Below are 22,500 nucleotides of genomic sequence, written 5' to 3' on the forward strand. Positions count from 1 at the left end.
GAGGGCTCAGGATATAGTTGAGTGGTAGAGCCCCTGCCTAGAATCCCCCAGTGAGGGGCTGGGGTGTGGCTCAGTGGTAGAGCCCCTGCCTAGAATCCCCCAGTGAGGGGCTGGGGTGTGGCTCAGTGGTAGAGCATCTGCCTAGAATCCCCCGGGGAGGGGCTGGGGTGTGGCTCAGTGGTAGAGCACCTGCCTAGAATCCCCCAGTGAGGGGCTGGGGTGTGGCTCAGTGGTAGAGCACCTGCCTAGAATCCCCCAGTGAGGGGCTGGGGTGTGGCTCAGTGTAGAGCCCCTGCCTAGAATCCCCCAGTGAGAGGCTGGGGTGTGGCTCAGTGATAGAGCAACTGCCTAGAATCCCCCAGTGAGGGGCTGGGGTGTGGCTCAGTGGTAGAGCACCTGCCTAGAATCCCCCAGTGAGGGGCTGGGGTGTGGCTCAGTGGTAGAGCCCCTGCCTAGAATCCCCCAGTGAGGGGCTGGGGTGTGGCTCAGTGGTAGAGCACCTGCCTAGGCTCCTCTTGTGAATTTGAGGAATAGAGTAACCCCTGTCTGTGCCTGGGTAATAAATCCTGGAGCCCAAGGGGTAGAGGGTGAGCAACCAAGTGTCCTCATTCTCTCCACAACACACAAACAACAGGAACGTGTACCCCAGAGTCTAGGCTTTTCCGATGAAAGGGCTGTGATTGGCTGGGGAGTTGGTTCTTTTCTTTTTTTTCCTCCACATTCCTCCCGCTGCTCCTAAATACCTGCACCAAAGCTTGTCTGGAGGCATTGTTGGAAAAGACTGCATTTGAAAGAAAAAAAAAAGTGTCTCTGGTCGTCTTCCTTTGTACCAGCTGGAGTGGACACAGATCAGTCAACACGACTGATCCTTGACGTGGCTCTTCCCATCCACACGGCCTGGGCTGAGGAACATGTGACCTCAACCAAAGGCTGAACTGTGTACCCGCTGTTGCAAGAGGGAAGGGATGAGTGGGGGTCCCCATCTGGAGCTGGAGCTCAGTAGTCACGCGGGGGGGGGGGGGTATGCCACAGGGGAGGGATTTGATGAGTGAACAGCCCCCTCCCCAGCATCCTCAGAACCTCCGGCAGTTCCTTACCCGAGGCTGCTCGGTCAGCAGCCAGGTGTTTGGGCGGGCGATGGTGCCGGGGATAAATACTCCCCCTCCAGCTGAGAAGAGCCTTGGCTTTGCTGTTTACCCCAGGAGGCCTGGAGAGGCCCCGCCCTTCCGACCTCAGCCGGGAGTTCCTGGCCCTTTAAACTGTTCATTCTTAGGATTGGTTTCTCTGGGCCTTCCACAGGGACCTGCAAAGGGCTGTGGGAATTGGGTTATCATTTACTTTGCTTACTAGACGTTTCTGGAAAGATTTCTAGCTCTTGCTATTTGCTAAGCCAGGCTTGGCCTTCCTTTTTTTTTGCAACAAGATTCAGTTCTTCACTATTTCCTACTGGCCTAGCCTCCTCCCTCCCTCCCCCCTCTCCTGGGAAGGGGGAGGAGGGAGGTCACCCAGCTGGCCCCTAGCCTTTGTACAGATTTTTCCGTATTTTTCTGTCTCCTGACTGATTTTTTTCTTTCTTAATAGTCATCCTTAGGGTCACTCTGTTCCCCACCACCACCAAGCCTGTGTAGCTCAGGCTGTCCTCAGACTCAGAATCCTGTTGCCTCCGTCTCCCAAACAAACACCAAGGTTCCCGGTGTGTGCCCCCCAAGCCAGACGGCCTCTCCTGTTGCTTTTTTGGTTTATTTGTTTGCTTGCTTGCTTGTTTTTCAAGACAGGGTTTCTCTGTGTAGCTTTGTGCCTTTCCTGGAACTCGCTTTGTAGACCAGGCTGGCCTCGAACTCACAGAGATCCGCCTGCCTCTGCCTCCTGAGTGCTGGGATTACAGGCGTGCACCACCACCACCCAGCCTTCTCTCGTTGCTTTTTGCTGCTGCTGTTTTGGGGCCAGGATCTCGCTCTGTAGCCCTGGCTTGCCTGGAACTCGCTCTGTAGCCTGGGCTGGCCTCAAACTCGTTGATGCACTACCACACTGTTTTCCATTTTATGGGGGGTTGGGGATCAGGCCCAAGCTTCATGGGTGATGGGCAAACACATTCCCAAAAGAGCCTCGTCTCCGGTCCTTCCCTTTCCCCTCATTCCGCTCTCAGCCAGGAGTGAGGGCTTCCACACTCCCAGGCTTCTTTTACCCAGCTTCCCTCACTCTGGCTCCAGATCACTTCAGGTTTTTTGGTTTGTTTGGTTGGTTTGGGTTTTTTGTTTGTTTGTTTGTTTGTTTTGTGTTTTGGTTTGGTTTGTTTGGTTTTGGTTTTGGTTTTTCGAGACAGGGTTTCTCTGTGTAGCTTTGCGCCTTTCCTGGATCTCGCTTGGTAGACCAGGCTGGCCTCCAACTCACAGAAATCCGCCTGCCTCCGCCTCCCTAGTGCTGGGATTACAGGCGTGTGCCCCCCACCCAGCTTACTTCAGTTTTAAAGGGCCCTAAAGTGAATCCCCTTTTCCCTGTGTCTAAGTCACACTGTGCTGTATCCCAGGGACTTTCCTGTTGCCTGATTGCTGCCGGGGTCAGGACCTCCTGGCCAGTCTTCTGGTCAGCCCTCTATACGAGGCTGAGAATCTGCCCGGGGTTAACCTCAAACATTCCCTGGGCACAGGCTGAGGCTGGGGCTGAACCACTGTCCTTGGCAAAGAAGGGTCCAGCACTCTCCCCGATATGGCATCTCCAGACCAGTGGCAAAAACAATGGAAACATCCCTGATTGAGTAGGCCTGTCTTCCTCTTTGTACAGCCTTGCCTGACCACTATAAATCTAGACAGATGTGTGTAGCCACGTATGCACGCACACGTGCACACACAGGCTGAAACTGCATTTGGCTCACACACTGGCCAGGTCCTTCATACAGGCCCTGGCCAATGCTCTCGCCATACTGTGCAGGTGACAGCTCTGTGGCTCTGGGTCCCATCCATCTCTCAGCCAGTCTCCCATGGGTAGCCTCTGTGGGTAACAAAGCAGGAGCTGAACCCCTGAAATTTTCTCCACATGGGGAGCCACAGGGTGGGATGGTTGATGGAACTCATTATATAGCTTGGTCCTGTACCCCCACCCACCCACCCTGCCCCAGTCCACAACATACACACCCAGAGAATAAGCTGGCACAGGGGCTATCCACAGGCTCTACTCAATGGATTCCTACCCCTGCTGACAAAATTCCATAGACATCGTGTGCCCAGAACCTAGCAGGGCCCCAAATATGCCACTTCCTGGGTTGCTGGGGTTTCAGATTATAAAATAGCATACTTAAGCAGGGCCAAGAGTAGAGTTGTTGCTATAGCAACTGAGGTAAGCCAGGCTTTTCCTGGTACCCAGCAGACCGAGTCACCTGGCCCTGTTTACATCTCCTAGCTCTTGCTGGTCCACACCCCAGCTCCTGCTTCCTGCTTTATCTTTTACCCAGCACTCCAGGGCCCAATGACACAGAGCGTTTAGGGCCGTCTCTGTGACAGCAGATGGGATTTCACAAAGACAGATGTTTGTGAGATGACCAGGTTCAGGGAGGCAGGAAGAGATAAGAGACCCTTCCTGGATAGCATCAAGTCAGTCCTGAGGGAGTGAGACTGTTTCCCTTGAGATGGAGACCTATTTGCCACTATATACCTCAGGCTAACAGTCTGGAGAACTGCTGGGGTCCTGCTATCTCCACTACCCATCTCACTTGGGGGCTCTAGAGTTCCGGTTGTGGCTACCATGTCAAGCTTTCTGTGCATCCTGAGGACCCAGCCCAAGCCACAAATTTACAGAAGTGCTTTATCAGCAGGGCTACCTGCCAGGGCCTACCAACTGAACTTTGAGCTTTTCTCTCTGCCCTGGGTGGGGCCTCTGGCTGGCTGGGGAGCACCTGGGGCAGGCCTCAGGCACTCGATGATGCCCATACAGATGATGATTGTTGGCACTGGGTATCTGCTCTCAATGCCGCGTTTGGGAAGGTGTTCAAAGTTGCCCAGCTTCATGATCATGGCAAGTAATTTCTCCAGTATTCCAGGTTACAAGTGGGCTGTGGGCCTCTGCTTGGGCTGCCCTTGGACTAGCCTGAGAAAAAGACCCAAGTGCTTCTGCTTCTGTTTACTTGTTAGATGGGTCCCTTATCCAAGGGACCTCCCCCAGATACCCTAACAGGATCCCATGGCTTGGCCTTTTCTTCTCTATACTTTAGCTTTCCCCACGGGGATTTTGTCACAGCATTGGGGGAATCACTGTGTCTGCTTAGGCCCCACTCCTTGTCGACTAAGCTGTGACCGAATGCACCATGCCACCCTACCCCTGAATCTGTACCAGTGTTCCTAATACGGAAAAAACAAAATATCCAAGGGGCTGGGGAGACAGGTCGGTCGGCAGAGTCCTCTCTGTGCAAGCCTGATGGCCTGTTTGATCCACAGAATACACCTCAGAGTGGGATTCATGGCATGCATCATAACCCCAGTACTCCTATAGCAAGATATATATATTACTAGCCGGACAGTGGTGGCACACGCCTTTAATCCCAGCACTTCGTGACAGAGGCAGGTGGATCTCTGAGACCGAGGCCAGCCTGGTCTATAGAATGTGTTCCGGGACAGCCAGGGCTACAAATAACTAGCTTTGAAGCTCCCAGGCCAACGTGCCCCGAGTACAAGAAAGAGACCCCGCTTCAACAAGACGGAAGGCAAGAACCAACTTCTCAAAGTTGTCCTCTGACCTACACATGCAGGCAACCTGCACAACACGCATAATAAATATTTTCGAAGCTGGGCGTGATAGCATGCACTTGTAATCCCAGTGCGGGGTAAGTGGAGTCAGATCTCTGGGGCCTCCTGGCCAGCTGGCCTAATCTATTAGCCAAGTTCCAAACAGGTGAGCCTGTCTCCAAAAACGAGGGGGCTGGCTCTTGCTGATACCGGAGGTCGCCTTCTGGCCTCCACAGGCATGTGCACTCATGGTGTGTGTACGCATGTACAGTCTGATCTCTGACCCCACCCTAACCTCTCAGGACGCAAAGGGTCACAAGGCATCTACCACAGAATCCTGGCTCCTGTGACCCCTCCCAGCCACTCTCAGGTTCAGGTCAGCATCTTGACTCGGTGGTGAGGGGAACTTTGAAGGTGTCCCTGAGAAAAGACCTCTTCTTCGGCGTATCTTTCAGTGGCATTCACGTAGAATGCATAGGAATCTGGTGAGTAGGGTTCGTGACCAGGGGCCAATCTACTCATTTCCCGGTCCTGAGACATCCATCGCCCCCCGCCCCAACTCATTGAGGAACCCCAGTTAGAGCCTCTCCAGTGGTCAGCAGCCATGTTCTCTGAATAACTCGGGAGCAAAGGCACAAAAATCATCTCTGAGTGGGAAGGAGAGGGACACAACAGATCGAGATTGAGCGGGGTTGGCTCCGGCCTGGGGAGCCGGCGTGGCCGGCTAGGCCGCTCTTCTAATCACTGGTCCTGGCGTGGCCCGTACAGCCGCTTCTGCACCCTGGTTTCTGGCTTTCGGGATTGCCCGAGGCTGCCCCTGGCGGTACTCCTCCACCCCCATATGCAGGCAGCTGATTGGTGGAGACGCCCGCACACTCCCCGCCCCTGTGAAAGTTCGGTCCGGGCGGTGCAGGACTCCTACTCTAGCCTGTGGGTCCCAAACGCAAATTCCTGCGCTCGGGGGGTGGGAGGGTTAACTTGAAGGGGTGGAGACTCCAACGGGGAGATTGACCCAGCTTGGGTCAGCTTTCCTTAGACCTAGGAGTCCCCGTGTCACTGGCCACTGGGACACACGCCCGCTGGTGCACAGGCTCGGTGTGCACAAGACTTGGAGTCGGGAGAGGGCGTGGGGAGATGCAGGCAAACTAGACAGTTGCCATCCCCCAGATCTCTGCTACTCGTCCCAAGCCGGAGGTGGCTCAGGGCACCAGAGCTATCCAAATCAGTCCTTCCGAGGGCACTTGACTGCCTTTGGCTGGAGATGAAGCCGGCGGGTACGGGTCCCACGGTGGGTCCCACAGTCTCCCCCGGGGCCGAGTCCACCGACGCGTCCCTTGGCCCGCCGTTTCCCTGGCCCTGCCCGCCCGACGTGCGGCTCTGCGGCCACCTGCGGAAACAGAAGTCCCAGCGCCGCCGCTTCTTCGTCCTGCGCGCGGACCCTCCGCGCCTGGAGTGCTACGAGAGCGAGAAGAAGTTCCTGGCCGGCGGCTGCCGCCCGCCGCGACCCCGGCGCAGCGTGAGCCTGGAGGGTGCCTGCACCATCAGCAAGCGCGCCGATGCCCGCCAGCGCCACCTGATCGTCGTCTATACCAGCGACAGCAGCCTGGGCGTCGCGGCGGCCAGCGAAGTGGAACAGCAAGCATGGTACAGCGCCCTGCTGGAGGTGCGCGCCTCCGCCGCTGCGGCTGCTGCCTCTGCTCTGGGTGAGCCCAGGGACGACAGGGAGGGGGAGTGTGTGTGTGTGTGTGTGTGTGTGTGTGTGTGTGTGTGTGTGTGCGCGCGCGCGCGTGCCAGCTTAGCTTATCCAGAACCCGTCTCCCCGTAGAGCACCAAAGGTTCAAATCTCAAGCTTTCACACGTCTTGGTTTCCTGGGGGGCACGGTGACCCCAGCCCCTGCCTCCCAGTGACTTGCCTATTCTCTCCAGGTCTCAGTCCCCAAGAGGTCCCTGAGTCTTGGATCTTCGCCCCGTTCCAGGACATCTGGCCTGTGACACTGCGGTCCAAGGGGCTGGGGCGAGCACAAGGCCTGAGCAGCGGCAGCTATCGCTTGTGCCTAGGTTCTGGGGCCCTGAGCCTCCTGCGCAAGCCAGGAAGCAAAGGCTCCAGAGACAGCCGGGCATCGCCACCGCCCGCCCTGCGCCTGTCCTTGCTCAGCGTGCGCCGCTGCGGCCATGCGGACTCCTTCTTCTTCCTGGAACTCGGGCGCTCAGCGCCCATGGGTCCCGGGGAGCTGTGGATGCAGGCGCCCGATGCAGTGGTGGCCCAAAGCATTCATGAGACCGTCCTGGCTGCCATGAAGAGGCTGGGGAGCAGTGGAACCAGTGGGAAGGATGAGCCGCCGTCCGGAGAGCCTCCAAAGAGTGTTTCTGCCGCCCCTGCCCTGGCACCTTATGAAACCCTAGCTTCTGCAGCGCAACCACGAAGCCCGGGTGAGAGGGAAAAGCAGGACTACCTCAAGACCTTGGAAAGGATGGGGCCCGCACCCTCCTACAGGGGGCTGGATCTGGATGGGGACTATATCGCCATGGGAGTCAGGGATGACTACGTGCACATGGCGGGAGGAGAGGCTGGTGACTACATGTGGATGGCACCCCCAGTCCTTCCTCCCACCCCTGCCAGGGTAGCTCTTGGCAAGTCGCTTCAGGATTCTGAGGGCACAGAATACATGCCCATGAATAGATTTTTTCCAGGGCCTTTGTACTACAAGCTCAAGGCCAGGGAACCTGGACTTGGGCATCAGGGTTTCCCCTGCAGCATTAGGGACAGATGGGGACCCACAGAGGCTCAGGGCTGCTCTTCCCAACTTTCAGAACTATCTGGGGACTACATGTACATCCCAGACTATGTAGGAATGAACAGTGCTAAGCCAGGGTCTCTGGACAACTGCCTCAACTACGTGGACCTGGACCTAGTTCCTCCCTTGGAAGTGCCCGGAGCAGCCCCTGGGGAGAGTCCACACACCTATGCCAGCATCAAGTTCTAGAACTTTGTGGGAGATGGTCAGGGGAGAGAGGAAAAGAGGAGAAAAAGTTCCTAGTATATAGCTCAGCTCCTGCATGCGGGAGCAAGGGGCCCTGCGGCCACCATGTCCCTGTAAGCTGCCCTGCTGCCCCTGGCCAGCCGTGTCATTTCCAGCTATGTTCCACCTAAGACACCCTCGGGAAGAGATTCTCCCCAGAAATTGGACTCTTAAGAAAGTTCTAGACCCTCCCTCTGCCCCAACCCCCCAAAACCCCAAAACCTTACAAAGTTTGGGCCCTCTCAGCCCAACCCCCCCCCGATCTTATTTCCCTGAGGAATTCCTACAGAATCGGTCTCAAGCTAGCTGTGGCCAAACCATGGATGAAGATCCCCACCCCAATTTGGACAGCTCTGTCCCCTCACATGTTGGCAGCGGACACTAGATGTCACTGTGTCGCCTGAGCCCGAGAGATATCCTCACTCAACTTTTCCAAGTGAGAGAGGAACTCCGAGAACCCCAGCTCAAAAATGTGGGAGCTTCAGGCATCATGTCAGAGCCCCCCAAGCAGCCTGCCCTCCTGAGTCGTCCTCTGGTGCCAGTCAGGCTCACCTGACCCTTCTCTGGGCTGACCAAGTCCTTGCCTTCTAGAGCACAGTCCAGTCCCATCCTGTGGACCCAACCTACCCATTAAAGGTGCTCTGCACCCTGACTGTCTCGGCTCAGTGGATTCCCCACCCCAAGTAGTGGGCGAGCGGTGAGTAAGGAGACTTAAGGAAGGGCGAGTGAGTGTGGCGGAATGAAGGAACCCATCCTCCTCCACACCCCACTGTCTCCAGCTGCACAGTCTGGTTTGCACGCTAAGGGATTTATTGTCAACGGAAGAGCTTGTGGGGAAGCCAGCACTATGAGCAGTGGGTATCTGGGCTCTGTGTGGGACAGCTCTGGCCACCACTGGGGCCTGGCTCTTCAGAGGCAGGGACAGGGTCTGGGCAGCCGGTGGAGGTCAGAGGGCTTGCCGAGGAGTGAGACGGCAGCTCGCCCTGGCTCATCTGCAGCAGACCGGTGAGGGCAATCATCTCGGCTTCGCTGAGCCAGGCGGAGGAGCAGGCCTGGGATGACGAGGGACGCACAGAGGAGGACACGATGGGAGGTGGGAGCAGCAGCTTCCGAGAGCCCACTGCCTGAGGAAACGGGAAGGGAAAGTTGCCCTCCCAGGCCTGGCACGGAGCAAGGAAGGGAAGAATGGCAGGGGGCTCACTCTTACCTGCTGAGGGGGCTTGGACAGGTACAGGGGGATACGCTGCCCACAGGGTAGCAGAGGGTCCAAGAGAAAGACATCATCATAGCTTGTCACCGGGAGCCCTGAGGAGGAGAGCCTGCTAGCTTGGTGGCCTCGGCCTCCCATCCTCGCCCTCGCTGCAGAAACATCGCAACTGAGCTGAGGGGCCACGAAAAGTACCTGCATCCCTGGACACTCGCTCTTCTTCTGGATGCCCTGAGGTAGGGATCCTACCCCAGGCGTCATACATAGGCCAGGAAGGATGACACAGTGTCCTGCCAGACAACGAGACGCCCGACCCACAGCTGGCCCCCTGTGGAGAGTAGGAAGTGACTGAGCTCCATCTCTCTTATGGCACCTCTTGCTAGCTACCTGGAGACAGAGCCACACATCTCCCAACTCACCATCAGCTGCGGTCTCTCATTAGCCTCGTGGCTGGGACCCCAGAGTGGCAGCGGGGTCATCCTTGAGGTGGTGACCTGGGAGGTCACCTGGGGAGGAGGAGGCACTACAAAGGAGAGAGACAAGATTAGAACAGGGTCTGAATCCCCCGGGGCCTTGTGGTGAAAACAGCAAGAGCTGGTGCCTACCTGGGGCTTCAGCCGTCTGCTCGGTGGCCAGGTGACTGGAGGGCGGCGACAGCTCTCCTCCGGCCTCAGACGGGCTGGGAGCCTGGGGCTGCGGGCTGGGAGAAGGGAAGGACATGCTCTTCCACTCACCTCCCTCCCCGAGGCTGACTTGAGTCAGGGCCAGCATCCCAGTCCCAGGACCGACCTCCGGACTGTCTCGGGTCTGCAAAGCGCCCACAGCGCCTCCCAGCGGCCGCACCTCGCCCTCACCTGCCCTGCACGGGCGTCCCGGGCTCTTCCGTGGTTTCCTCTCCAGAGCTCCAGTCTCCGGCGTGGCCACTGCCTGTGGAGAGGCCTGGCTCCTCGCTCGCCTCCTCCTGGCCTGTGCCCCATGGCCCAGGCCAGGGCAACATTGTGTCTGGTGGGGCGCCAGGCGACACCCGCCACCGTGCCCGCCCGCCTGTGGCCCTGACCACCTGTGGCCCTGACCACCTGTGGCCCTGACCACCTGTGGCCCTGACCACCTGTGGCCCTGACCACCTAGGCGCCCAAGCCTTAGCCCACCTCAGTGTCCACGACGCCTGCGCCGGAGCTCCCACAGCCACGTGGTGCGCTCCCGCCAGGTTCTCGAGGACGCCCCCTGGCGGCAGAGCCGTGGGGCACTTGTGCCCGGACAGCCCCTCTGCCCAGCACAGAACATGGCCCGGGGACCCACCGTAGAGGACCCAGGTCCCCAAGGAGCTCGCGCACTCAAGACAGGCACACACCTGAGGGCCAACCTGCAGGCCTTTGGGCTTTCCTTTATTGTGTTCGACACAACACTCTTCACCCAGACCCGCGGCTGCAGCCCAGCAGCCTAAGGGCAGGGGGATACCCAAGGCCCCTGCATCACGCAGGGCCGTGGTCACCAAGTCCTTGTTAACTGGCAAGGCCCAGGTGTCATCTGTTCCCAGGACAGGTCCGGTGGTGGCTGGGGCCAAGCACCCCAACCTCTACCCTAAGGCTGTTCCAGAAGTGCGTGAAGGACAGCAGCGATGTGAGGGAGGCCCCTTCCAGGGCCCCCCTCCTCTTCCAGGATGTGGTGGGGCTGGCACAGGGACTCCTGGGGGGAGGGGCCCAGGTTAAGTTTTCCCTGGCATTCCCCAAGCAAGGTTGGCGGGGTGGGGCGCTCCTGGTAGACACTGCCCCGTGCCTGGGGGCGGACGACACATGGAAGCTGTCAGCACACGACAGAAGGGTGGTAACACGGAAGGCTCAGGGCAGGAGAGGCCCGACATTTCCAAACGAAGATGCTTGGACAGGCAGGCTGCCGGGCACGGAGCCGCGGCAGGAGCTCACACAGCACACAGAGTGACAGTCTGTCTATACAGTTTATACACAGAACCAGGGCCCACAGTGGGCCTGCATCCCTACAAATAGAGTCCTCTCTACAAAACAGAGATAATTTAGCTCCCCCCAGCAGCCAGCAGGGGGGAGAGGGACACGGCCAAGGTCTGTCATCCCTCTGGGGGACAGAGGGCTGGTGGGGACATGAGGCAGCGTCAGCACTAGTGGGGTACGGGCTACTGTGAGCACTGGAGTGGGGCTTCTGAGGTCAGTGTTTGTGAGGGTACACTAGTGTCTTTGGTAGGGCTGAAGGCACTGCCGGTGAGGACATGGTTGACTAGGAGGACTATAAATAGAAGGTGGGAAGGAAGGAACAGCGTGGGTCCTAGGAGCCCAGGAGCCGAGTGTAGACGACATAAAGCAGCAGCATGGAGACCACGTAGAAGAGGAGGAAGCCACCCAGACCGGAGGAGGGCTGGACTGGGAGAGGGGCCTTGCCCCCCACCAGGGTCACAGCCTCCAGTATGGTCCGCAGCCCCTGGGTGGTGCCCCGGAGGAGATCCGAGGGCGAGCACAGGTCAGCCTGGGAAGGGAGGGCAGGGCAGATGGACAAGGACGGAGAACGGCTGTTAGCAGCATCAAGCCACAGACCTTCCCACCCTTGCCCTCACACACCAGGAACACAGCCAGAGCCAACATGCAGACGTGCAGGACAGGGGCCAGCAGGGAGGCAGGGCAGGAGCCGTGAGGGGTGGGTCTGGGGCACATGCTTTGGTAGAATTAGATCCCCTGTGGATGCAACTCCACCCCTCATGCACAGTCTTCAGCTGAGCCCCAGAGCAAAGAGCACCCCCATACCTCAGGCACACCCATTTTTCGACAGGCTTCTAAGAAACTCTCCACGTTCTTCCGAGACTTGAGGGCACTGAGCTTTGGCTGAAGGTGGGGAATGGAAGAGTTTGGAAAGGCGAAGCCACACACCTGTCCCACGCCGCCCTCCCCCTCCTCCCCATCCTCCTCCTCCTCCAGGCTTCCACTGACCACAGCAGGTGAGGGTACATGAATGAAGGGCACGGAGCGGGGCCGCAGCTGGTTGGCTAGCTGGCAGAGGATGACCCCATTGGCGAGGGCCTCTGCCAGGTCCTCAGGCAGGGGCTGCTGCAGCCGGGACTCGAGGATCTGGAAGCAGAGACAGGAGAAGCAGGTGAGGTCAGCAGGAACTCACTCCATCCCTTCCCTCCTCAACAACAGTTCTGGGACAGGAAAGACACGTTGGGGGCTGTGTGGTCCTAGGAAAGAAAGGAGAGGAGGTGCATGCTGGGTCAGGCCTCTGCCTACACATCTTGTTCTGTTCACCTGGCGAAGTTGGGACATTAGTTCCTTCTCGTCGAGAGTCTGAGGAAATGGCCGAGATCTCACAACGGACTCTGGAGAGGAAGGGCCTGGGAGGACAAGGAGGATGGGGATAGCTCTGCTTCACGGGTAAACTTTGGAGGCAGCTCCCCACAGTCTCATACCGACACCACCTCCTGCCTGTGGGATTTTCCACGAAAAGGGACAACTCCCTGAGAAGAGACACAAGCCCCAAGAGACAGGAGTCCCGAGGTTAGTGCCAGAACGGCAGACACTCACCAGAGCCACTCTGAGAGGACGAACGGAAGAGGAAGCTGTTTGGTCTCTGAATGGAGCCCAGGGGCCTGGGAACAGGAGCTGTCACTGGGGAAGCCAGGGACAGGCAAGAGAGACCCCCTCAGTGGCCCACTCTTCTTCCTTCAGGCCCCTGTGTCCCAAGCCACCCCAAGCCACCATGGAAAACACTGTCCTACCTGGTCCAGATGCAGGAATGGAGTCCTGGGAGATGGGGGACGGTGTGGGAGCTCCCTGCCCCCCTGAAACTCCTGGTTGGGCAGCACTGGACTTCGGCGGGCCACTGAAGAAAAAGAAGGACTCAGAGAAAGCCACGAAGAAGGCCTGGCAGGGAGACGGATCACAGGAGGACACCTACCTGGACGTGGCGGCCTGTGCGGACGAGGCCGAGGCGCCCACGGCTCTGATCCCCCGCTTTAGGACACTGGAAGAGCGGGTGAGGCGTGAGCTCCACAATCAAGCCACGCATTCACAAGAACAGAGGGCTGAGGGGTTTGCATCTGCCCGCTGTCCAGCAGCCCCAGGCCCTCACCTGTCCCTACGGGGGGATCCCCACCCCCCACTCTGCTGCTGCTGCTGCCTCCGCTCCCGCTCCTGCCACAACTGCAAAGTGTCTGGGCGCCGCCTCTCCTCCCCTGCAGGCTCCTCCCGCCTGCAGAAGACAGCACAGAGACCTTTGTCAGGAAGGGGCGGTCCCCAGGACTGTGAGCATGGGGCAGAGGTGTGGGCTGGGGGCTGAAGTACCTGCTTCCTGTCTTCTCCACATCTTCTGCTACCAGGCTTAACTCAGCAGGCAGCTGCGCCTGAGGACACAGCAGCAGAGGCTGAGGAAAGGCCTGGTCCCCCGTTTGCCCTGGTGTCCCCATTTAGTACCCTTCCCCTGGACAAGGGACATCACGGGGTCCTCACCTCAGCTGCACCCCGCTCTCCATCTTCCCCAGGAACATGGCTGTCAATAAAGTCAATCTGCTCCAGGTCCCCGTCGCCTGCAAGGCCAGGGCTCGTTAGCGAGCAAGCGGGGAGGGAGGGGCTTCCAGGCCCCCACTCACCCTCGCCTTCCTGGACAGACTCCCCGCTCACCGGCGTCATCTTCCCTCTGGTGTCTAGGCCCCCGGGGCTCCCGGGCCAACTCTGAGATCCGGAAGGACAGCTCTGAAAAATCATCTGTGGACTTTAAGGCAGAGATGGGACATGGGCTCTCTGCAGGGCTGAGGACCATATGGGGTCCCACACTGGGGTCAGGTGGAGAGCCAGCCTCTAGGGACAGAGTGAGGAGGAGTCCCAGCCAGGACCTCTTACTGGAGGTGCCTCTTACAAGGGATCAGGTACAGGGTCCTCAGTGCCGAGTCCCTCCCAGTGATGACATCCCAGTATCCTTACAAAGGAGGCCTTACCTCGTTTCCTGACCACCTCTTGCTGCCACTGTCAACACTATGGAAGCCTGAATCCAGGCCACCATCATATCGGCGTCCCGGAAATAAGTCTTCGGCAGGGCTAGAGCAGTCGGGGAGACCTGATCAGCCCTATGTTCGCGGCACCCCTCCCCTCCCCCTAGAATCTAGGGGTGGTCTCTGGTCCCAAGAAGGGGATTCCTTCCAAGGGCCTTACCAAGGACTAAAACTTGGGGGGCGAGAAGGGACCAGGTCCCCGAGGGCAGCTCCCCGACGTCCAGCCTCCATTGTTAAGTACTTGAAGATGTGAAGTTTTCCCTTCAGACAGATCTGTGTGAGGGCACAGGCATGAGAATAAGGTGGCTCCCCAAGCCTTACTGGACCCTCCCATGCTAACAGCATCACTGTCCTCAAGGTCCACCCAGACTGCACCTCACCTGGGCAGGTGGGCTCTGTAGAGGGTTGCTATCCAGCAGAATGACCTGCAGGTGCCTGAGGCGGCAGAAGGAGACCGGGATTCGGGAGACACGGTTACAGGAGAAATCCAGGCGGACCAGAGGAAGGTCCCCCAGCTCTAGGGTTGGGCAAGGGGAGAGTTAGGAGAAGCCCAGGCCTGAGGCCTTGAGTTCTCTTCCTGGTCTTTGGCTCTGACCAGCCAGTCGCTCCTGGCTCCATCCTCCCACCCTGGCTGGCTCAGTTCCCTTTCCAGAAACAACCTGCTCCTCTCCCCACTCTCGTCTGGGCCAAGCCCTGGGGACTTGAGCTGCTGCGGAGCCCTAGGCATCCTCCTCCCCTGCCAGCCCCCACCGAAACCCACTCTCCATTCTCAAGTGAGCAGCACAAGACAAACCAAGTGACTCCTGCGCAAAAGCCTCCCATACCACTTAGCCATGGCTGCTGAAGTCTGTGGGTATGGTGTGCACAAGAGCACACAATTCAAGGCCAGCCTCAGCAACATAATAGTTCAAGGCCATCCTGAGCTACACGAGAGCCTCAATCAATCAACCAATCAATCAGGCAGCCTATTTTCAAGCTTTAGCTCTTCTATGAATCTTCACATACCTCACTCAGGGTCTTGGAATTCACTGTTCCTTCATACTCAAGAAGCGTTTTGCTTGGGTCTTTATGGCCCCAGGGAGAACTCCCTGTATTTATGCCCCACTGCTATGACTAACTTTCAAGAATTTGATACTTAATCACCAAATCCCTGACACTGGTGTTCTGAGGTGGGATCGACAGGAGGTAACGGGGTCACGGGTCTCTCGAGGCATGAATGGAATGAGCTATTCCACAGGTGGATTCATGGATTAATGGACCATTAAGAAGTGGGTAGCTTTTTCAGCCGGGCAGTGGTGGCACCCGCCTTTAATCCCAGCACTCGGGAGGCAGAGGCAGGCGGACCTCTGTGAGTTCGAGGCCAGCCTGGGCTACAGAGCGAGTTCCAGGACAGGCTCCAAAGCTATACAGAGAAACCCTGTCTCAGGGGTTTCTCTGCCCTGTGCTGCCCTGGTGACACCCACAGACATGTGATACTTGCACATACGAATATGTAGGTACCCACAATAAATAAATAAATAAGCAAGAAAGTAAATAAATAGTTTTGAAAAATTACATTACTTGGTCCTCAAGCCTCCAGTGCTGGCTCACACTTACAATCCCAGCACTTGGGAGGCTGAAACAAAAGGCGCACCACAAGATAAGGGCTAGCCTAGGCTTCAGGGTGAAACCCTATCTCAAAAAACAAAGGAAAAACAGGAGTGCTGGGTACATAGCTCAGTTGGTGGGATGCTGACCTGGAATGCATGAAGCTCTAGGTCTGGTCCCCAGTACCGCACAGACCAGGCATGGCAGCACATGTCTGTAATACCGCCACAAGGAAGGTAAAGGCAGGAGAAGCAGGGGTAGGCCATTCTTGGCTACATACCGAGTTGGAGGCCACCCTGAACTACAAGAGACAAAGAACAAAAACAAAAAACAGAAAGAACTATAAAAAAAAAAAAATTCCAGCCAAACAAAACAAAATTTTGTTGTTAGTTCTCAAAGAACAAAACAAAATTCCAGCAAGGTAGCACACGCCTTTAATCCCAGCACTCAGGAGGGAGAGGCAGGTGGACCTCTGTGAGCTCGAGGACAGCCTGGTCTACAGAGCGAGTTCCAGGGTGGCTACATTAGTGAGATCCTGTCTCACTTCAACAAAACAAAATTCCTTAGCTTCAGTTATTTTGTTACAGTAACAGAAGATTAAGGAAGACACTTAACAGACTTGGAAGGTGGAAGGCAGAGGCAGGAAGGGGTAGAAGAGGCAGGGAAATGGGTGACCATTTCTTCCTGCCCCTCAAGTTTGTCTTTCTAACTGCGTCCATGCTCATCATGCTCCCGTCTCCATGCTTTGCATATGGTGCTCCTCTGCCTGGATGAAGGAGGGAACGCTCACCTCCTAAGGTCTGAGCTTCGGGGAGACGTGACTTCCCTTCTCCCTCACTCCCTGGGCTCCCAAGCCTCCTGCTTTAGCAGGTCCCTATGAATGCCTGTCTCTCCATTAAGTCACTAAATCTTTGAGGGCTGGTCTCAGATCTCTGTCACATCTATCAGCCCCCCACCTGAAACACAGGAGGCACACATACCTGGCTGAGCAACATGCCTGCTTCCCAACAGACGATCTGGTACGTCATAATTACCTCATTAAACAGGGCTGCCTAGACTATCATGTCGGGACCCACCCACCCCCCTCCAGTTCAGAGTCCTTGAGAGAAGGTTCAAGAGCATCACCTGACCAGTGTTTTGAGAGCTCTTGCTGGGCTGGGTGCTTGGGTGGGCCTTAAGTTCCCTTCCAACATTAGGATTGATTCTACAGTTGACTGATTTCCTACCCTTCTTTCCTAGCCTGTTTCCACATAAAAACAGAACTGGGAATCCACGCCTTCCCAGCCTCGGAGGGTTGCCATGGTCAAGAGCAAATACAACTGTTTACTGTTTGCTTTAGCTACTGAAAATCCCTGAGCAACTAAGGCAAGGTTATTTTTAAAAGATTTCTTGCCTGTGACTTCTCCAAGGTAGAAGCATTATTTCAGATTCAGTGTCTGTGCCCCTTTCCCATCTCATGTGTTGAAATCATAACCTTCAAAGTGATTGGTATGAGAAGTGGGGCCTCTAGGTGGTAAGCAAGGTCATGAGGGCAGAGTCCAGAACGGATTAGCATGTTTATACCATAGCGCTCAGAGACCCTAGGAGACCCCTCTGCTCTGTGAGGTGAGGAGCCAGTGAGGTGGGACCCTACCACCACCTGACCACATGGCACCCTGATCTAACGGTGAGAAGCGACAGTGCTGTTCAGAGCCCCACCCACCCACCCACAGGCACACACCTCACCATCCTCTGTGCTCCCTTTTCCTTACCATCAGGCAGGGCACTGAGCTGGTTCCTCCGAACATTGAGATCCCGCAGGGAGCGGAGACTACACAGCTCCACAGGGAGAGACTGCAGCTCATTGCTGCTCACGTCCTAGGGCAGAGAAGGCGCTATCAGCCCAGGGCCGGCAGAAATCGCTCTGCCGTTGTCTCTCTCTGGCCACTTGTCTTTCGTCCAAGCCTTTTCCCAAAGGTGCCTCCTACCTTTCTCTAGCTACCCCCAAAAGTCCCCGGGCCTGGCTCAACAGTCCCTCTTCTGGCCCTTGCCCCTTATTCTCACAAGCTGCCGCAGGCTTCCTAAGGTGCTGATGTCTGGAGGCAGGGCTCCTAGCTTGTTGTTGCTCACAATAAGTACTCGGAGGGGCAGCTGGCAGATGTAGGGTGGCAACGAGGACAGCTGGTTCCGGCTGTGGAAGGGGAAAGGCAGCAGGCTCACTCCTCAGGCAAGGCACCCCAGCACTGGGCCTGCTCTGGGGAACCAGGAGGACCTCTCAGGGAAAGAGCACTGGTCTTGGAGGCCTAGAGAGGAGGCTCCCACTACCTGAGGTTGAGGTAGGTGAGGGCTGTGAGATTCCCCAAGGCTGGGTTCAGGCATCTCAGGCAATTGTGGTAGAGGCTCAGGCCTTCCAGGGACACCAGCTGGCATGCGGCCTCAGGCACCTCGGGAAACCGGTTCCGAGACAAGTCTAAGGAAAGTAAGGGTCAGGAAAGGCTCAGCCTTGCACAAGGGGACTGAGTGTCCCCTGAACCAGCCGCCAGCTCCCAACCCCCCCCCCCCCGACGGAAGAAATCAGGCCCCTAAGGCTGAGCTGTTGCACGTGAGTGAGGACCTGAGCTCTACCCCAGAACCCACACAAAAAAAGCCAGGTGTGGCAGTGTTCACTTGCAATCCCACACTGGAGAGGCGGGGCTAAGTGGCTCCTTGGGGCTCACTGGCCAGGTGACCAGACAGCCTGGCTGGTTCAGTGACCAGGTCAGTGAAGAGACTGCTTCAAAGAAGCAAAGTGGGTGGCCCCGACCAACAGTTGAGATTGAGCCCCTAGCCTCCACAGACGTGTGCACACATACACACACCTTCATACACGTGGGCTCCCTGGGGAAACAACAAGCCGTCCGTCTACAAACTGAAGCACATTACAAGCACGACCAGAAAGGCAAAGAGAAGTCCAGAGGGATACAGAGTCAGAGAAGCCCAGACTTGAAAGGGTACAACAGACCATAAACACCATCTTTACTACAAATGAAGCCGCATGGGATGGCTCACGTCTGTAACACCAACAATCAGAACCGCTGAGAGAGGAGAATCTAGAGTTCAGGACTAGTCAGCTTGCTAGACTCTGTCCCACCCCTGCCCCCCAAAATAAGACAAATGAAGACTTCCCCTAGCAGTGTGGTGGCAGGGTTCTGTAACGCTGTGGTCCCTGTGTTCTGAGATGTCAGGAGAACTGAAAGGTGAAAGACCCCAGAACAGGGGTAGGCTTGTAAGGAAACAGTCCGACGATGAAGAGAAGGCCCAGGGAGCAAGCACACTCACTACACAAGCATGCCCACCTGAGTTTAGATGCCAGCATTCAAGTAAAACACTGGGCATGGGTATGCACCTGGGAGCTCAGCGCTGGGGCCCGGGGTGGGAGTCAGAAGAAATTAGCTGGGCCTGTGGGCTGCCAGTCTAGCTCCAGATTGAGTGAGAGATGCCCTCTCAAGACAACAGGTGGAGAGTGAGGGAGCGGCACACTCGACATCCTCTCCTGGCCTCCATACACACTTATGAACTTAGTCTCCCCCTCCCTGCCTCCAAAGAAAGCCTGGTTAGGGCTGGATGGGACTCGATGGGCCTAGCACACCCTAGCACACCGAGAGCTCTGGATGTGAGGCCAGCACATGTGAGAGTTGAAAACAACAGTAAGATGATAGGTAGGAGGTCAGGGATAATACAGAGGCCTCTGGGGACCACAGGGAGCCCTTCCTCCCAGCTTCCACCTGTTTTCAACCCAATCAAGAACGAGACAGACCCCAGCTCTAGGGACACTGAGCCAGCTTTTCATCAGCCTCCAGGACCAAAGGACTATGAAGGTCTAGCTTCAGGGAGTCTAGGAGGGAAAGGCAGCAGGCTAAGCTGGAGCGTCCTCGAGGTACCTCCCACTGGAGTCCCTTGTCCCCAGGCTGGCTGTCCCACTCCAACCCCAGCTGTCTTCCTCCACTTCCTCTCTGACCCAGGCCCAGGTTCAGAGTCTTTGCATTTACCTTAAGCAGAGCGAGGAGGAGAGGTGAGGAGAGAGGAGGAGGGAAGAGCCCTCTCCCTATCTCCAACAGTGCTCACTATGGCAGGGCCAGAGGTGAGCCTGTGCTTCCCTGCAGTGTGGACAGAAGCCTGTGTTTCTGTTTGTTCTGTTCAGCGTGCCCTGGGAGGTGTCTGGGCTTTCGAGGGGAAATCCCAGGCAAGAGAGTTGTGAGTGAGCTTCTTTAAGGGCCTCCTTAGTGGGGGACAAAAGCTAAGAGGAGGGGAAGCTGGGGATAGTCCCCGAGGAAATGCATCTTGTGACAGGAAATGGGGTAGAAACAATCCATTGGGTTGTGGCTTGTAGGATCTGCTTCCCAGGGGATATTAGCCTGATGCCTTACAAACTGCTCCCTCCTCTTCTCTGTCCCAGCCTTAGTGAACGCAGACAGAGCTAGTGTGGGAAACCAGTTCCAGAGAGGGTGGAAGGCCTGCATCTGGTCCTCCACCCATGCCCAACACCTGCCTGTTTCCCCTGTGCCCACAAATGCATAAGTGTGTGTGTGTGTGTGTGTGTGTGTGTGTGTGCGCGCGCGCGCGCGCGCGTATGTGCATGCATGTGCATGCATGTATTCACTGGAGTGGAGACCACATTGAGATGGGATAAGGGGTAAGGGGTAAAGGGGCAGAAGCCAGGGGCGGAAGGAACCCAGGCTGGAGGAGGCCAGGCTCAGGGGCACAGGATGTGGTCTGTGGGAGAGTGATCTACACTTCTTCTTTGCTGAAGGTGCCCTCCCCCAACCCAGCTCTCCACCAGAAGGCCAAGGGACACAGTCCTCACTCAGTGTCAGGGGTGTCTACAGAGTGGCATGCAGGGGCAGAGCAGGCAGGAGAGGGTTCAACGCTGAGGCACTCAGTCTGGGCTGGAGAGTGAGGGGACGTGGAGGACAGGGTACCGGGCAACTCTGGGTTTCAGTCACACACACACCCCTCCCAGGCTAGGAGCACCCAGCTTGGAGAGAGGACACAGGACAGCTGGACATAATGGAACCCACCTGCCTAGAACCTGGGCCCCGAAGAGACGAAGAGACGGAAGAAGGAAGAGAGGGGCTTTCAGGAGGCTGGGAATTCCCACTTTAGCACACAACTGAACCTGTACCCGGGGAGCCCTAGCTGCACCCTCAGCCGGAATGCTGGAGGAGGAGGCTGGGTGGGGGCAGGAGCTGGGAGGGGCTAGGAGTGCTGGGTAGTTTTCCCCAAGAGTCCACTCACTGAGACAGAGCCCTGAGGAAGTAAAGAAAAACATTTGGTCTTTGTCAAAAAACAAGCAAAGGGGGGAGGGGAAAGGGAACAGACGGCCAGTGTCACACAGCTGCTGAGGTCAATCTGGAGCTGGGGAGCTGGGGGGGGCTTGGGAGGAGCAAGAATGGCTCGAGGGGCTCACCCATCCCCAGGGCTCACTCAGCGGTATGGGGGGGAAGAGTTTAAAAACAGAGAGATTTACACTTTTTCTCTCCAGAGCTGTACGGGGAGATTGTGCCCCAGCCAGCGGTGTGATTGCAGGTGGGCAGGCATCTGCTGGAGCCACGTGCTCTTTGATCCGGCCCTGGAGCTGAGAGGTGCAGGAAGGGGCCCTCACGCTCCAGCCTAGACCGGGGTGGGGCTCCCGGAATGCACTCCTGTGTTCTGATCCCCACCCTCAGCTGCCAGCCCAAGTTCATAGTCTGCCTCCTAAGCAGCTGAAGCCTGACTCACCTGTCATAGTACAGTCCCCAGGGCCGGGCCATCAACAGACACAGGGTAGAGGGTACATGATTAGAGGGATCCCAAACACATAAACACACACACCAGGGTGGAGGGGACACGATTAGAGGGATCCTGAGGGCGGGGACTGGAAAGAGAGTCTCCAGGAGGTCAGCACTCCTAACGAAGAGATACAATTTCCTTCCTTTCAGTAAGCTGCCTCAAGTTCCTCCCCTAAGGGAAAAGCAGAAGCTGAAATGGTAATTCTAGGGTTCCTATGAGGTCACAGGCTCCACAGTGACCTCACAGAGGCAGGAAGAAGATAAAGGGGACAGTGATAATAGATGGAAAGTTGACACAGACGGGCCGGGGTGGGCGCGGGAGAGGGTCTGGGACGTGTGGAGACTAGGGTCCAGCAAGCAGAAACGTCGGGTTGTTAGGGGCGACCCTCGGGAGGGCGATAACTGGGGGCAGCTGGGATCGAGGTGGAGGGGTGAGGAAGGAGCTGGAAACGACCAGAAGGATGAAGACTGCAGTGACTGTTGAAGCGGGGGCTTGCTTTAAAGGGCCGATCAGATCGATCTAGGGCTGGAGAAGAAGAAACCAGGTGAGGGGCGGGGCCACGCTACAGGTGCGCACTATGCAAATAAAGGGGAGAGTCCCAGAGGGCTCGGCCGAAAGTGTGGCGTGCAAGCCTGAAGCCAACTCACTGTCCAGCGGTGCAGCGGGGAGGGGAGGAGGTCGCAGGCTCGATGCCAGTCCCAGGGGCGAGCCCTCGAGAGTGCCAGGTGAAGGGGTGGGCCCGCTTCGAACGCGGGGCGGGGCTATGCAAATGAGGGGTCGCGGTCCCCTGTGGGTCCCCTCCTCCTCTCTCCCGGCACCGGCGCAACTCACCAGCCTGGGTGATGTCTGACAGGTCGTAACTGCGGGCCGCGCCCCGCGGGAAGTGCTTCAAACGCCGGTTGGACAAGTTCAGGGTCCCGGTGGCCACGGCCTCCTCTAGGGCTCGTTCTGCGCTGCGGCTCCCGGGTAGACCAGGAGACCCTGGCACGGAGACCGAAGCTGCAGCTTCCTCACCCCCGGCGGCCAGTGGGCCCGCTACCACCGCCGCCATCCGCTCCCGGCGGTTCCAGCTGCCTGACTGACGGCACCGGCCGGCCCTCCGAGCCCCTCCCCCACCTCCGAGCCGCCGTAGTCGCCGCCGCGGGGAGGGACCGAGGGTCAGGAACCCCGCGGGCCAAT

At 57.4% G+C, this 22,500-nt stretch overlaps 3 protein-coding genes across 7 annotated transcripts; 1 reads left to right on the forward strand and 2 right to left on the reverse strand.

The window, feature by feature from the left end:
• The first annotated feature begins 5,767 nt into the window (after positions 1–5,767).
• LOC118572538 (insulin receptor substrate 1-like) lies at positions 5,768–8,358 on the forward strand. The gene is made up of 2 exons (XM_036172255.1): positions 5,768–6,418; positions 6,642–8,358. Exons 1-2 carry the CDS (start codon positions 5,977–5,979, stop codon positions 7,697–7,699), a joined length of 1,500 nt encoding a protein of 499 aa, XP_036028148.1. The 5' UTR covers positions 5,768–5,976; the 3' UTR covers positions 7,700–8,358.
• A 177-nt stretch (positions 8,359–8,535) lies between these two features.
• On the reverse strand, positions 8,536–10,242 carry Sap25 (Sin3A associated protein 25). Of its 4 annotated transcripts, XM_036172198.1 has the most exons (7): positions 10,067–10,242; positions 9,797–10,018; positions 9,548–9,642; positions 9,362–9,465; positions 9,138–9,270; positions 8,943–9,040; positions 8,536–8,859 (listed from the first exon to the last, which is right to left on the reverse strand). In XM_036172198.1, exons 2-7 carry the CDS (start codon positions 9,937–9,939, stop codon positions 8,581–8,583), a joined length of 852 nt encoding a protein of 283 aa, XP_036028091.1. In that variant the 5' UTR covers positions 9,940–10,018; positions 10,067–10,242; the 3' UTR covers positions 8,536–8,580. The 4 variants fall into 4 exon arrangements, with proteins under 4 accessions (XP_036028091.1, XP_036028090.1, XP_036028088.1 ...); XM_036172197.1 differs by having other exon boundaries at positions 8,536–8,787; positions 9,797–10,242; XM_036172195.1 differs by having other exon boundaries at positions 9,797–10,242.
• A 59-nt stretch (positions 10,243–10,301) lies between these two features.
• On the reverse strand, positions 10,302–22,417 carry Lrch4 (leucine rich repeats and calponin homology domain containing 4). Of its 2 annotated transcripts, none has more exons than XM_036172194.1 (18): positions 22,153–22,417; positions 17,839–17,983; positions 17,578–17,704; positions 17,286–17,391; positions 14,328–14,464; positions 14,108–14,220; positions 13,894–13,993; positions 13,580–13,670; positions 13,409–13,485; positions 13,244–13,302; positions 13,032–13,151; positions 12,858–12,923; positions 12,679–12,782; positions 12,485–12,568; positions 12,209–12,294; positions 11,894–12,031; positions 11,711–11,788; positions 10,302–10,628 (listed from the first exon to the last, which is right to left on the reverse strand). In XM_036172194.1, exons 1-18 carry the CDS (start codon positions 22,370–22,372, stop codon positions 10,524–10,526), a joined length of 1,956 nt encoding a protein of 651 aa, XP_036028087.1. In that variant the 5' UTR covers positions 22,373–22,417; the 3' UTR covers positions 10,302–10,523. The 2 variants fall into 2 exon arrangements, with proteins under 2 accessions (XP_036028087.1, XP_036028086.1); XM_036172193.1 differs by lacking the exon at positions 10,302–10,628 and adding an exon at positions 11,053–11,435.
• Positions 22,418–22,500: the final 83 nt, after the last annotated feature.

Source organism: Onychomys torridus, chromosome 22, assembly GCF_903995425.1.
Source record: "Onychomys torridus chromosome 22, mOncTor1.1, whole genome shotgun sequence".
Classification (NCBI taxonomy): Eukaryota; Metazoa; Chordata; class Mammalia; order Rodentia; family Cricetidae; genus Onychomys; species Onychomys torridus.

What these genes read in the sequence shown, in the direction of transcription:
- LOC118572538 (XM_036172255.1), top strand. Translation starts at nt 5,977, where the DNA reads ATGAAGCCGGCGGGTACGGGTCCCACGGTGGGTCCCACAGTCTCCCCC. An exon ending in GGCTGCTGCCTCTGCTCTGG is followed by an intron (nt 6,419 to 6,641) that starts GTGAGCCCAGGG and finishes TATTCTCTCCAG; the next exon opens with GTCTCAGTCCCCAAGAGGTC.
- Sap25 (XM_036172198.1), bottom strand. Translation starts at nt 9,939, where the DNA reads ATGTTGCCCTGGCCTGGGCCATGGGGCACAGGCCAGGAGGAGGCGAGC. An exon ending in ATGAGAGACCGCAGCTGATG is followed by an intron (nt 9,271 to 9,361) that starts GTGAGTTGGGAG and finishes TACTCTCCACAG; the next exon opens with GGGGCCAGCTGTGGGTCGGG. An exon ending in TGTCCAAGCCCCCTCAGCAG is followed by an intron (nt 8,860 to 8,942) that starts GTAAGAGTGAGC and finishes CCGTTTCCTCAG; the next exon opens with GCAGTGGGCTCTCGGAAGCT.
- Lrch4 (XM_036172193.1), bottom strand. Translation starts at nt 22,372, where the DNA reads ATGGCGGCGGTGGTAGCGGGCCCACTGGCCGCCGGGGGTGAGGAAGCT. An exon ending in CCCCCAAGTTTTAGTCCTTG is followed by an intron (nt 13,994 to 14,107) that starts GTAAGGCCCTTG and finishes CGACTGCTCTAG; the next exon opens with CCCTGCCGAAGACTTATTTC. An exon ending in ATGTACCCTCACCTGCTGTG is followed by an intron (nt 11,789 to 11,893) that starts GTCAGTGGAAGC and finishes CCCCACCTTCAG; the next exon opens with CCAAAGCTCAGTGCCCTCAA.